The sequence below is a fragment of the Sminthopsis crassicaudata genome, chromosome 4 (genome assembly GCF_048593235.1).
Source record: "Sminthopsis crassicaudata isolate SCR6 chromosome 4, ASM4859323v1, whole genome shotgun sequence".
NCBI classification, from domain to species: domain Eukaryota; kingdom Metazoa; phylum Chordata; class Mammalia; order Dasyuromorphia; family Dasyuridae; genus Sminthopsis; species Sminthopsis crassicaudata.
The window spans coordinates 392,996,967-393,010,080 of record NC_133620.1 but is presented as its reverse complement, the minus strand read 5'-3'; the positions used below and the strand labels follow the sequence as shown (position 1 = coordinate 393,010,080).

Sequence of the window (13,114 nt, the reverse complement as noted above, 5' to 3'; positions counted from 1 at the left end):
AAACTGGGTAAATGATTTTCTAGGAACTCACAGCTAGTAATTGTCTGTAGCAGAATTTTAAAATAGATCTTTCCAACTATAGATTTAGGGATGTATCCACTAAAGCTTCCCTTACATGTTTTAATTTTTAAACTATAAATTTTAAAACTATAAAATAAAAATACTGACTATTGGCAAAGAAGGCGAATTATACCCTATCTTGATTCAGTCACCAATATCCTCTCCTATCATCCTCAATTAATTATCAGGTTAGAAGGTTCTAGTCACTTCATACCTGGATTAGAGTAGTTCTTGACATATCTTGGAATGTGACAACTGCAATTACTTCTAGTCAGTCATCTATCAACAAACTGTCTGAAACGTTCCTTCCTTAATGATTTCCATGCTGTCAACTTATTTATTGTATTCTTGTGCATGTTTTATTTTCTGTCCTCCATGGATCATCAGATCATCCTAAATGTTAATGGAGTATAAAATGATTTTAAAATAAGTGGGGAAAAACAAGGACAATTTATTTATTCATAGAAATGATAATAAATCAACTTTGTCCATGTCTCACAAAAAAATGAAATAAGCCTTAAATAGAAGAAAATATTGGGCTTTTTACACTTGTCCACTTTATTTTGTGTTTTTTTTTTAAGTTCATTGTTTGATTTGGATCAGAGGAGAAATTACTAACATCTCAATCTTTATTTTGGTGAAACTTCTGTAAAATGAAAGCATGAAGTTATCCAAGTTCTCTTAATATGTGGGGGGAAATCAAAATTTTTAAAATAAACTAATTGATGTTTTTACTAGTTAAAATGTCTAGAAATAAAATTGGAAGGGACTTGTATAAAAATATCCTATGAAGGTAAAAATATAAGCTAATATCAGAAAAAAATATTATAAAAAGACCAAAGCAAAGAAATTGCCTGGTGTCTAGCCCTATTCTGTAATTTACATTCACATATTTAATTGTACAAATAGAAAAATGAGTCAATGCAAAACATATAAAATGATAGACAACCCTTCAAATTCTGAAGTGAATGTTTAGAATATATAGAATATAGAATAGAACCTAAATATGAATTTTTAAAATTTCAGTAATAAAAGAAAACTTTAATGTTTTATTGTTTTTAATTTAAATAATTTAATATATATTTATAATTCATGACTCAGTATCCCAAGCTTTATGATAGCCTATTCCAATCTTGGGATGGATATTATCCCAGAATTCTCTGTCTCTTTTTGATACTATCTAGAATTTTCTTTGAAAATTTCCAGTATAAACTCCTATCTGGTTTTACACAAATATAGATAATGATAAAGCTCTTATGCTATTATGCAATATAATAATTTATGTAAGATAGAGGACAGGCTTTATTTTACTCCTCTAGAAAAAAGAGGCTAATTTGCTGATGCAATCTTCCTCTTTTGCTGGAAGCAACCCCATCTTCCCATTATTTTAATAAGTCCCACTTCACCTCCATTCTTTTGGTATTATCCTAAGAGTTTGAAAAACTGGTGAAAAAAAAAAAAAAAGCTACAAAGGCAATCCACTCACTTCCTACTGGACCCATGCTAGCTGAAAATTTCAAAGTAATACTAAAGGGCAAAAACAGTAATTACTATATTCCATCATAATATGACTTGGGCCCTTGATGTTCTTCTAGGTCTCACTAGAAGGTAGTGCTACCCCAAATGCCTCTTCTCTCTCTACATAACTAAGTCACTAAATTCTGTAAGAACCTGATAATATCTAAAAAACCTTCCCTCCTCTGCTATTAAGGTGGAGTTCAGGAAGTTCAATTATTGAGCCACAATTTCTCTTTCCATGGCTTTCAGCTCTTTAGCTGAGATATGCCCCTGGGTCTTTACTTTTCAGACCAGAAACGATTGTCTAAGAAATCTAAAATCTTTCCTCTAGGACTGTGGGAATGAGGCCACAAACAAATGCAATGTCCTGTTTTCCCAAGGCTCTCATAGGGAGAAGTTGTACACAGAATTTTCTATCATTACCACTACCTACTCTCAGAGGTATCTTGCTGTTTATTCTGACTTCAAAAGAAAATAAATGACAAAAAGTGTAATTCTAATTGACCCATTTTTTTTGGTAGAGCACAAATGATTGGCTATGATCAACACCAGTTAGAGTCAATTAATTGATCCCCAATTAATCCAAAAGACCAAAGCAAATGAAGCTATTAAAGCATCTAGAAGAATATATTCTTCATATTAATTTGACCAGATTAATTTAAACAAGAAATTTCAAGATCAGAGAGTATTTACACATAAATTGGCAAGGTTGCACAGTGGATATAATACCTGGAGTCAGGAAAATCTGAGTTCTTATCTAGCCTCAGACATTAACTTGTATAGTACTAAATAAGTCATATTTTAAAATCATTTTGAACTGTCTTTGGAGGCGGACATTATAGATATTATTATTCCTCTTTTGTAGATGAAAAAACTGAGGCTGAGTGATTATTTGCCTCTGGTCACACAATGTTTCATTATCAGAGATAGGATTTGTACCTGGGACTTACCAATTGAAAGCTCAGCTATTCTAATCCTTTGGCACATCATAGACAGCTGGACTTTGCATTTTATTCTTCAAGGAATAGGCAGGCACTGAAGGAAAGTGACATGCCAGTGCATTAGGAAGTGTTTGGCAGCTCTGTGAATTACAAACTGAGGAAAGCAGAAGTGGAGGCTGGGAGATCATTTAGAATGCTGTCAGACTAGCTCAGGGAAGAGATTATGAGGGACAAATCTTGAGCTAGTTGACAGCATGGAGGACAGATGCAGATATAATTATGAAGATCTAATAGACCAGATTTGGTAACTTGATTGAATGTAATATAGATGAAAAAGAGAAAAGAATCACAAGTTTTACAGATTTGAATCATTTTATAAAATTTCAGTTTGTTACATCTCAATGAACTTACTTTGTCTCTTTTGTTACATGAAGAACATTTATTAGATACAATGCCCCAAATCTCACATTTTGTATTCAGGCTACAGGATGTTAATGATATTTCTACTCACAAACAGTCCTAGCCTTAGAGAATTCTTCAAAATATATGAATGGTGTAACAACTCTCCTTCATTCTGGTAATTACATAGATAGAGTGATTATTTCCTAATTTGGGCAATAAAAATTGCAAGGAAATAAATCAGAGGGAAAGTTAAGAAGTAAAAACCATGCATACAAAATTCCTGAAAGGATTATGTGTCAAATGAAGGTTTGGTTTGCAAAAGATATCAATGAATGCCTTCACAGCCCTTGTAAACAATGATTTTCTACAGGAAGCAGATACTATTTGGAACTGATGATTTTGTTGCTCAGTTTTCTACTCAAACTTCCTAAATTAAAAAGTGCTGGAATATTGTTTAATTCCTGGCATTTGCTTCAATTGATAGCTCCCACACTGTGAAAGTATCTATACCTATATGCCTCTGGAGAAGGCATAAATGTGTGGTTTTGTGTATATATGCTAAAAACCTCACTAAGACTTTTGAGACACCATCCATATGTATGTATTTTATATGCATATATGTATAATTATTTTTTGTTCAACTATTATATAGATAGCTTCACAACTTAGAACTTCATTTTTGTCAAATACAAGGATACATGAATAAAAGAAAACTGATTCTGGATTCAGAAGATTCACTCTCAAATTCCAATTTTGTTACCTGTCCCGTGTTTGTGGCTTTGAATAAACAATTTAACTTCTTTGGATGGGCTTTGGTTTTCTCCCGTATAAAATGAGAGGGGTCGGACTAAGTGATCTCTAAAGTTGCCTCCAACTCAAAATATATTATCTTTTGAAAACATTATCTTGAGGTTGAGACAATGATAATTCAATTCAATAAGTATTTGTTGAGTATTTAGTCATAGAAAAAACAAACTGTGCTTATTGCTGCTTTTAAGTGTAGAAAGAGGGATAACACAATCAAAAATCTAGTGTCTGATACAATGAAGAAGAAAATTTGTACAAATAATATAATTCAAGTTAAACAATAAAGTAAGGACCATAATAGAGATAAATGAACACCTAGTGTATCATGGTAGTGTTGGAGGAAGTGGAAATGAAAAAGAGGGAATAAATGAAAAATGTTTTATAAAAATAGAGTCAGAGAACTTAGAAAACTTTTAGATATCTCATGGGACATATTTTTCAGTCTTATACAAGACTACATCAAGTCCAAAAAAAGAATTTATATTTTTCTTCAAACCTACCCCTCACTCAAACTTCTCTATTCCTGTTGAAGGTACCACCATCTTTCCATTCACTAAATTCTTGATTTTCTTGGCTTTTTTCCTTTCCTCAATATTTTGCCAGTTTGTCAAATTTTGCCAATTTTTCCTCAACTATATTTCTTCCCTTTTTTTCCCCAATCACTTCTTGCTAAAGCTATTGCTTTTAGTCTTCTAATGGCTGGATTTATGAATAGACTTCTGATTGATATATTCTCCTAGTCTCTGTCATCTGCATCTACAGCAGTAAAATTAATATGCATCAGCATACTCTATTTGATTTATCTCTATTGTTATATTCATTATGACCTTCCCAGTATAAACAGTATAAACCAGATAAAGGCATAAGCAGGTTAACTCATAATCCTGAAGAATGCCCCAGCTTTGCTTCTCACACCTCAATACTGTCAGTTACTTCTTTCTCATTGATTAGAGGACTGGAGGATAGAACAACAACAACAAAAAATCCTCCTTTATCCTCTTTTAAAACTTCCCTTTATAGAGGGCCAAAAATGCCAGCAGTCTCTTTATTTGGTACCAACTGCTCTCCTTGGTTTCAGGTCCACCACTATCTTCATCATAACCCTGAGTTAAGTACCTTCAAGCTTTCCTCTTTTCTTTTCAGCTTCTTTTTGTATATATCTTCACCCATTAAATTGTAAACTCCTTGAGGGAAGGAGCTGTCTTTCTTATTTGTATCCCCAGCACTTAAAATAGTGCCTGGCACATAGTTGGCGCTTAATAGATATTTATCATATAGCATCATATCCTATTCCTAAAATATATGTCTGACGATGTCACTTACTATAAAAATCATCAGTGATTCCTTTTGGTTCTAGCATAGGTAAACTTCCCAGTTTCCTTCCATATTTATCTCCAATCCTAACTTTTGCAATATGTGTTTCCCAATTGTGAGTCCTCCCCACCTCCAGTGCCTTCACTCTAAGAGGCACACACACACACACACACACACACACACACACACACACACTGGATATCATATTGACACTTTATTGCATATTGTCTTCCTTATCCCCCAATAGAACGAGAGCTCCTTAAGGGCAGAAACTTGCTTTGAAACTCCAACACTTAGCATAGTGCCTTGCACACAGTAAGTACTTAATAAATATTTATTGATCCAACAGCTTCCAGGTGCTAAGCACATGATCACATGTTAGATGTCACATTATATATTACAGAATGTATGAGTTGGGGTTTGATTTCACATAATTTTTTATAATTGAAGACTCACTTTTTTCCCATTCAATATTTGTTCACTCTACTGACATTTTAAGTTATTGTGTTTATTGCATATCTCCACTTTGCCCTCTTTCCAGTATGGTTAATTTCCAACAACAGCAACTAAATCCTAGTAAATATCCCCTGAGCAACCAAATGATACTCATGGTGGATAACAGAAACAACAAATAAATAGATCCTACTTATTAGAATCATTGTATTCTATTTACTTAATTTGTTATTATTTTCCTATTATAACTTTAAGCACCTATGACAAGCATGAAAAAAATTAGCTTTTTTGCTTTCATATTTTATTATTTACTTTTGAAAAGCATGATTAATATTTCTAATAAAAATTTCCATTTTTCTCTAAATGTTATTTTTTAATGTTCTACATGCTTAGATATGATGTTAGTACTTTTAATGAAGGAGGATTTTTCTTTTCCTTCAGGGAGATATGGCTCCAATTTCACAGTGTAAGCAAGAGGAAATTAGCATATAATATATATCTATATATGTATATATATGTGTGTATATATACATATATATACACTAATATCTCAATTAAATTAGCTCAGAACCAATATCATTCATTATAAAAAAATAAATAAAAAGGAGTAAACTTTGTACATAATGGTAAGCATTATTTGTCATAGGGCAAACGATAGGGACATCTACCAAAATGTCTAAATACAGATAGAGTGCCCCTATATTTGTATAGCAGTAAAAGGTATATTGGCCACTTTCCTCATATTAGCATTGTAAGGGAAGTTGTATAAACATTATTATCTCCATCTTGGATATGTGGAAAGTAGACTTAAGAGAAGCTAAGTAAATTGCCCACTGTCCAAAAGTGAAATATAAAAGTCAATATTTGAGACAAGACATGATTAACTTGCATAGGCTTATTTATATAAGTCAAGTCAATGGTATTACTCTATGACGATAGGTACCCCGTATTATTTTATTATATTTCTATAAAAGGCAGCTAGCAGTGCAGTATGCAGAGCTCTGGCCCTGAAATCAGTGACTATATTCAAATCTGGCCATAGCACTTACTAATTGTGTTACCCCAGATAAGTCAATTAACAAGTCTGCTTCAGTTTCTTAATCTAAAAATGAGATAATAATAACAGTATTGACCTCCCAGGATTGTTGTGAGGATAAAATGTACAAAGGGCTTTACAAACCCAAATGTGCTTGTATGAATATTTATTGTATGAAAATGTATGAATACATTTTACACAGAAAAAATAGAGACAAAGAGGGTTAAAATAGTTGACCAGAGTCACAAGGGTATTGTATCTAAGGCAGAATTGAAGTCATATCTTCGTGACTCCAAACCCAATGTCCTATTCACTCCACTACATCCCTTCTCTAGAAGAGAAATTTATGATTACCTACATATCAACTCCCAAAGCTAAAGCCTCCAAGGAAATTTCCTATCTCTTACTAGAAAGCTAATTCTAGTATCACACTGCAAGGGGAATTCAAGAACAGTATCCTTCGGCTCCCTCTTCTGGTTATATATTAACATACGTTCCAAAATATGTCTGGTTATATATTAGCCACAAACCCTAAAATTAATAACAAAGACAATAAAAAAATTACTATCATTTCCATTATAATTTTAGTATGGACTCTAACCATAACCTATGGCATGAAAAACCATTGTTGTAATTCAACTACAAAAACTAATGACCAATCCACGTAAAACCCATCCACTAATAAAAATCATTAACCACTCGTTTATTGACCTCCCTGCGCCTTCTAACATTTCTGCCTGATGAAACTTTGGATCTTTACTTGGCATCTGTCTAATTATCCAAATCCTAATAGGGACCAGCAGGTACTTCTAGAATTAACCATTATAGCTTGAAAGTTAATTTGGTATGGGGAAATCTCTATATCCTGTCCTGTCCCTTCTTTTGATCAAAGACCCAGAGAAAAGAATAAATAAATGTTCTATATCTAGTGTGGGAATCTGAGAAAATTTATAGGGAAAAAAACCAAGCAACTTCAGAGCTCTCTTTTGTGGGTAACAGAAAGAATGACTCCTTTGAGAAGAGTTTATTCTCAGTCACACAATTATCAATAGTCTCAGGAGATAGACTTTGTCTTTTTTTCAATTTTTCAATTTTATTCTTGTTAATCTATTTTCTAATTTTCTTTGTTTAATGTAAGATTTTATTTTTCCCAATTACTTGTTAAAACAACCTTTAATTTTTTTAAAATAAGTTGAGTTCTAAATTATATCCTTCCCTCCCTCCTCTTTCCTCACCTCAGATAAGTAATCCAACATAGTTTATACATGTGCAATCATGTAAAACAATTCCATGTTAAAATTTTGTACAAGAAGCCAAAATTAAAATTAAAAAAAGGATAAAAGAAAATGAAAAGTAGCCTGCTTCAGTCTGTGTTTAGAAAATATCAATTCTTTCTCTGGAAGCAAAAAGCATACTTTATTATTCATCCTTTGGGATTGACTTGGATCATTGCATTGCTAACAATTGTATTGCTAACAATTTATCATAGAATATTGCCATTACTGTGTACACAAAGTTCTCTTGGTCCTGCTCATTTCATTTTGCTTCTAAGTCTTCTTTGGTTTTTCTGAAATTATCCTGATTGTCATTTCTTATAGAACAAAAATATTCCATCATAATTATAGACCACAGCTTGTTTAAAACATTCTCCAAATTATGAGCATCTTCTCGACTTACTATTCCAATTCTAATAATGCTTCACTAATTATGTGGATCAGGACTTACTGTGATCAACTCACCCCAACACCAATAATAAACCTTAATGTGTGCCTATTTTTGCCCTTCTACAACTTTTTCTCATTGTTTTTAATTCTACTCCCTAAGCAATTCCAGTGTCCCTTGAACAAATCAGCATTTCAAAAGTTTAAAGACTTTCATATTTCTCTAAAATCGTTTTGCTTCATTCAAGAGTCTCCTTCTTTCTTTTGGTCCCCACATAACATAATTTTCATTCTCCTGAACATCATGGTTACCCTTCTCAGTATCTTTTTTTATATATTACTGCCCTTCCTAAAGCCTTTTTCTCCTAATGTTCTGAAGCAGCACTTTTGAAATACAAATAGATATAAAATTCCTTTGAAAGATATTTACCCAGTGCATAGGCAAATTTTCAGACTTTTGGTTCTTATCTCCTAAAACACTTTAGCTTTTATTCTAACCAGAATGCCAGTTGAGAATGATTCGGCTTCATGGAATCATGTTTTTCTCTTCACAACCATTTTAGACCCAAAGATATAGAAATATCTTAAGAGTCAAGAATGTACTTGGGCAAATGACAATGATTAATCAATAACTATTTCATTCAATAGTGTCTTCTCTATAGTTGAAAAGATAACAATTGTTGGCTTAGGTCCTTCCTTATACCTTCATGTCAACTATCACATTTAAGAGTATGATTCATAAAAAAAGATAATGTAGTTCCTAAACCAACATTTATATATATTTTCAAAGTTTTTAAGAGTCTTTTATATTAAATCATTGGAGATTCATAACAACTTTATGGTACATGTACTATAAATATTATTATTCCATTTTCCACATGAGTAAAATAAAGCAAAGCTCATAGTAGGTTGAATAAGTGACAAATGTCAAGAGCAAAATTTGATACAGTTTCTTAGTTCCAATGCCAGAACTCTATTTATGAATAATACTGACTCTAAGATAAGAACTGGGTCTGGAGACAGACAGCAAGCTCATGGAAACTAAGCTGAATAAAGTAGTTTATGGTTTGGGTTTAAGCATTAGAAAATGTGGCAATTATTGGGAAGGTCACCTTCTGTAGAAAAAAACTAGGTAGAGCTATTTGTGGTGTCAGATCTCAGGACTCCAACTTGTGTGTACACTGATCTTCATCTTCATTGTGTCACAAATGGCATTTGTGGAAGCTTTTGATTGTACCATCCATCATGCATGGGTTTTATCATGTCAATGAAGGAGAGGTCAATTCCTCAGGAAAATGTAGTACATACTTCTGTGGCAGATCTGATGATCCCCATACTATCTCAACTCCTAGGAAAAAGCAAAGGTGGGCAAGCAACATAATGGTGAGGCACAAAGTTATGGTAGTGGTGCATAATTTAAGATATACTGAAGAAATAACTGTATATAGTACTTAATAAAACTTAAAATACACAAAGCAGTTATTATATTCTTTGCAGGAGAGTGAAATCTGGACCTATGATGTAATGATGCATAATTTAAGATACACTGAAGAAATAAGTGTATATAGTACTTAATAAAACTTAAAATACACAAAGCAGTTATTATATTCTTTGTAGGAGAGTGAAATCTGGACCTATGATTTAATTGAAAGAGGGTACTCCTAGTTAAAAAAATAAATAAATAAACACAATTTCTCCCTCCAAGTGCAGATAAGCACCCATGGTTTTAGAAAGTTGTCTAAAGTACTAAGAGTTTAAATAACTTGCCAAAGTCACAAAGGCAATATGGCTAGAGGGTGGATTTGAACACAGGAATTCATTATTTCTGTGTCAAATTCATTTAATGATTGTACTTTAATACCTCTCCATACCATCTCTAAAAAAAAAATTTAAAAAATTATATTAAAATTAATGACTAACATCCAAGGCAACTAAAAAGATTTTTTGAATCTCTTTATTACAATGTCAATCATGGAATGCATAAATTCAACCCTCTGACCATGTTTCTAGCACAAGTAATTTTTCTAGCTGTCATATCACACTATTTACTCAAATTGAGCTTGCATTAGACTAAAAAGTCATGTATTTTCCAGCTAAACTAATCTCTAACTATGTCTCCTCTATCTATTCTATATTTATAAATTTATATTTTAACATAAACCCAAATGTAAGGCATATATTTGTTCTTAAATTTCATATTATTAGATTAAGTCCAATGATTTAGCCTGCCAAATTCTATTCAAACCCTGCCTATCACCCAGAACATCCCTTATATCTCCCAGCTTTGATAAAACTGCAAATTTGATTAGAAAGCCATTTATACTTTTATCCAAGTCACTAATAAAAATGTTATACTATACATGGTCAAGCCTACATCTTTGTGTTACTCTGCTGGCTTCTTTCTTGCTTGTTGATATTGACCTATCAATGATTGCTGTTTATGTTTAGTATTTTGTAGAATAAAGAAAATTTATGTCCACATAAATTATACTGGCATCTATCTTGAACTTCTTTATGTTTGTCAGAAGATTAATTTTAAGGACTACAAAAAGCTTTACTAAAGTCTAAGAAAATTATACCTCCATGACATCTATCTCCTCCCCATCACTTTAGTCCTCTGTCAAAAAAAAATTTTTTTAATCACTTTGGTATGTTAACTCTTTGTAATCAATGTTTACTTTTCTAGATATTTACTAACTAACCATCCCTTTAATAACAGAGAAGTGATGTCATGATGTGCAAATGAATTGAAGTGAGGGAGGGCTGAAATACTAATTCCTAATGTTTATGTAAAAATTTCAGATTTATAAAGCACATATATTATTACCTCACTTGATTCTTGCAACTCTGTGAGAAAGGGGCTCTTATTATTCTTATTTCACAAATGAGCAAAATGAAGTTGAGAGGTTAAGTGACACCTAATAAGTATTATCAATTTTACTTAACTATTTTAATGTGTTACAAGAGATTTCTTACAAATTGGCAATGATATATAAATGTTTATAATATAAAAATAAAATATATTCACAAAGTTTTGAGAAAAAGAAACTTGTATCTTTAATTGCTTGTCTCTTACTGGGAGATGGACCTTCTTTAGCCAGTCCAAATGCTTCTCACCATCCCCACTCCTTTTCTGATTATCTATCTTTCTTCGCTGTCTGTGGGTTGGGATATTGAGTTAATAATGCACTTTCAAGCTTTTAGGAGACATAAAAAGACTTGAGTTCCCTGGACCTGCTTGACCTCTTTTCTCTGCTATGCCTGTTTTTCATTTCTGATATACTTAAAGAGCAAAGCAAAAATGGGGAGGAAAAGGAAAATTTGTGTCAGTTTCCATTTTCCATTGCTTTTAAATCATGAATGATTGAGAAGATCCCTTCTGTCTCTGAGATTTAATAAACCTATAAATATTCCACACCCTATTCCTCTTTTCTCTTCCAAATTAAAAAAAAAAAGAAAGAAAGAAAAGAAAAGCTTGACAGTTTTACCTAAAGCACTCTTTCTCTCTTAGCTGTCTGTTCACAAAGCCGGGAGAATCGCCAAAAGAGAAAAATGCTCATTAGTCATGAATCTGATTAATTTTGCCACTACTTGCTGTGCAAGTTTAGTAATATCATTGTCATTGATTAAAGAATAAGAAACTTAAAGATTGAAGAAGGTTACAAATGGTGGTTGTTGACCACTCACAAACTTCTCTTTCCCATCCATGTCTGTATTAAAATGACATACTTAACAAGGAAAAATAAGGGCTGGGTGAGATTTGTGAACTGTGTATAAAATATTGTATGCCAGTTTCTTTCTCTATAGTTCTCACTGTGGCCACAGACTCCAGTGACCACACACATACTGTCTCTTAGGAACAAATGTTTCCATTATGGACTCCTGGAATTTGTAACCACTGTAAAAATTCATTCTGGAGTTGGAGTGTTGGAGTTGGTCTGACTGAATGTCATTTTATTTTTTCCAATATGGGTAAACCAAGTAACCATATAACAGTCACAATCATAATAATAATAATAATAATAATAATAATAATAATACCATGACCAAGTAAGTACTCTACACTCCAAGAAGGACAGTGCCAGGAAATCAGCCAGGAAGGTTTCATTGCATTGGAGCATTGTTTAGACTCTTGCCCTGAGCTTACTGTGAGAAATTATCAATATAATTCCTTGCATTCACATCCCAAACCTGAGTCTGTGTTTTTCTGAGCATTATATTTTGTATGATAATTGGAGGTTTTGAAATGTAGAAAGTAAAACTTAGTAACTTTTCTTTCAATAACAGCTCTGGCTTATAGAAGCTGCTGAGGCAATTTAGAGAGAACTACCAGTGTTTTTCCTTGTCACTGTGTATGCACAATGTTTCCAAGGGCTGTCATTAATATGCAAAGAAATGTGCTGATGAACAACTCTTTTCTCAAGGAGCTATTTTCTCTGTTTTCCATTTCCAGCCTGGTTGTGTAAACACGACTGAAGTGGATATTAAAAAATCATCCAGAATGAGGAACCCTCACAAAACTCGAAAGGTAAAGTAGTAAGTGTTGTGAATCCGTTGGTGTGAGTTATGGGGCGTCTTATCCACAGGGAGACCTCAGGGCTACAGCCAAATTGTGCTGGTTGTCATTGTTGATGTTTTTTCCATTGTTTCACCAGAGCTAGATCAGGGTAAACAAATATTTGTCTTAGGGTTCTAAAAGCTGGGGGACATGGCAGGATCGGTATAAATATGCTTCATTTGTGCAAGTCCTACTGTCCCCAATCTCTGCAATATTTGATGCCATTCTGGAACAGTCACGTCCTTCTCCCAAGACCTACCTCACCACCACCATCACTACCTCCCAGCCCTATATCTACTTTCTCTTTGGTTCTTTGGGGAATGGGGCACCCTTGTTCCTGTATGCCTGCAATAAAGCATGCAGG

General features: G+C 32.9%; 1 protein-coding gene across 3 annotated transcripts in view; it reads left to right on the top strand.

The window, feature by feature from the left end:
- RGS7 (regulator of G protein signaling 7) overlaps positions 1–13,114 on the top strand; it is a 636,920-nt gene that overhangs the window by 580,768 nt on the left and 43,038 nt on the right. For all 3 annotated transcript variants that reach the window (XM_074262504.1, XM_074262502.1, XM_074262503.1), the window contains exon 10: positions 12,646–12,720. In XM_074262504.1, coding sequence (XP_074118605.1) covers positions 12,646–12,720 — 75 coding nt within the window. The remainder of the gene's footprint in view (positions 1–12,645; positions 12,721–13,114) is intronic.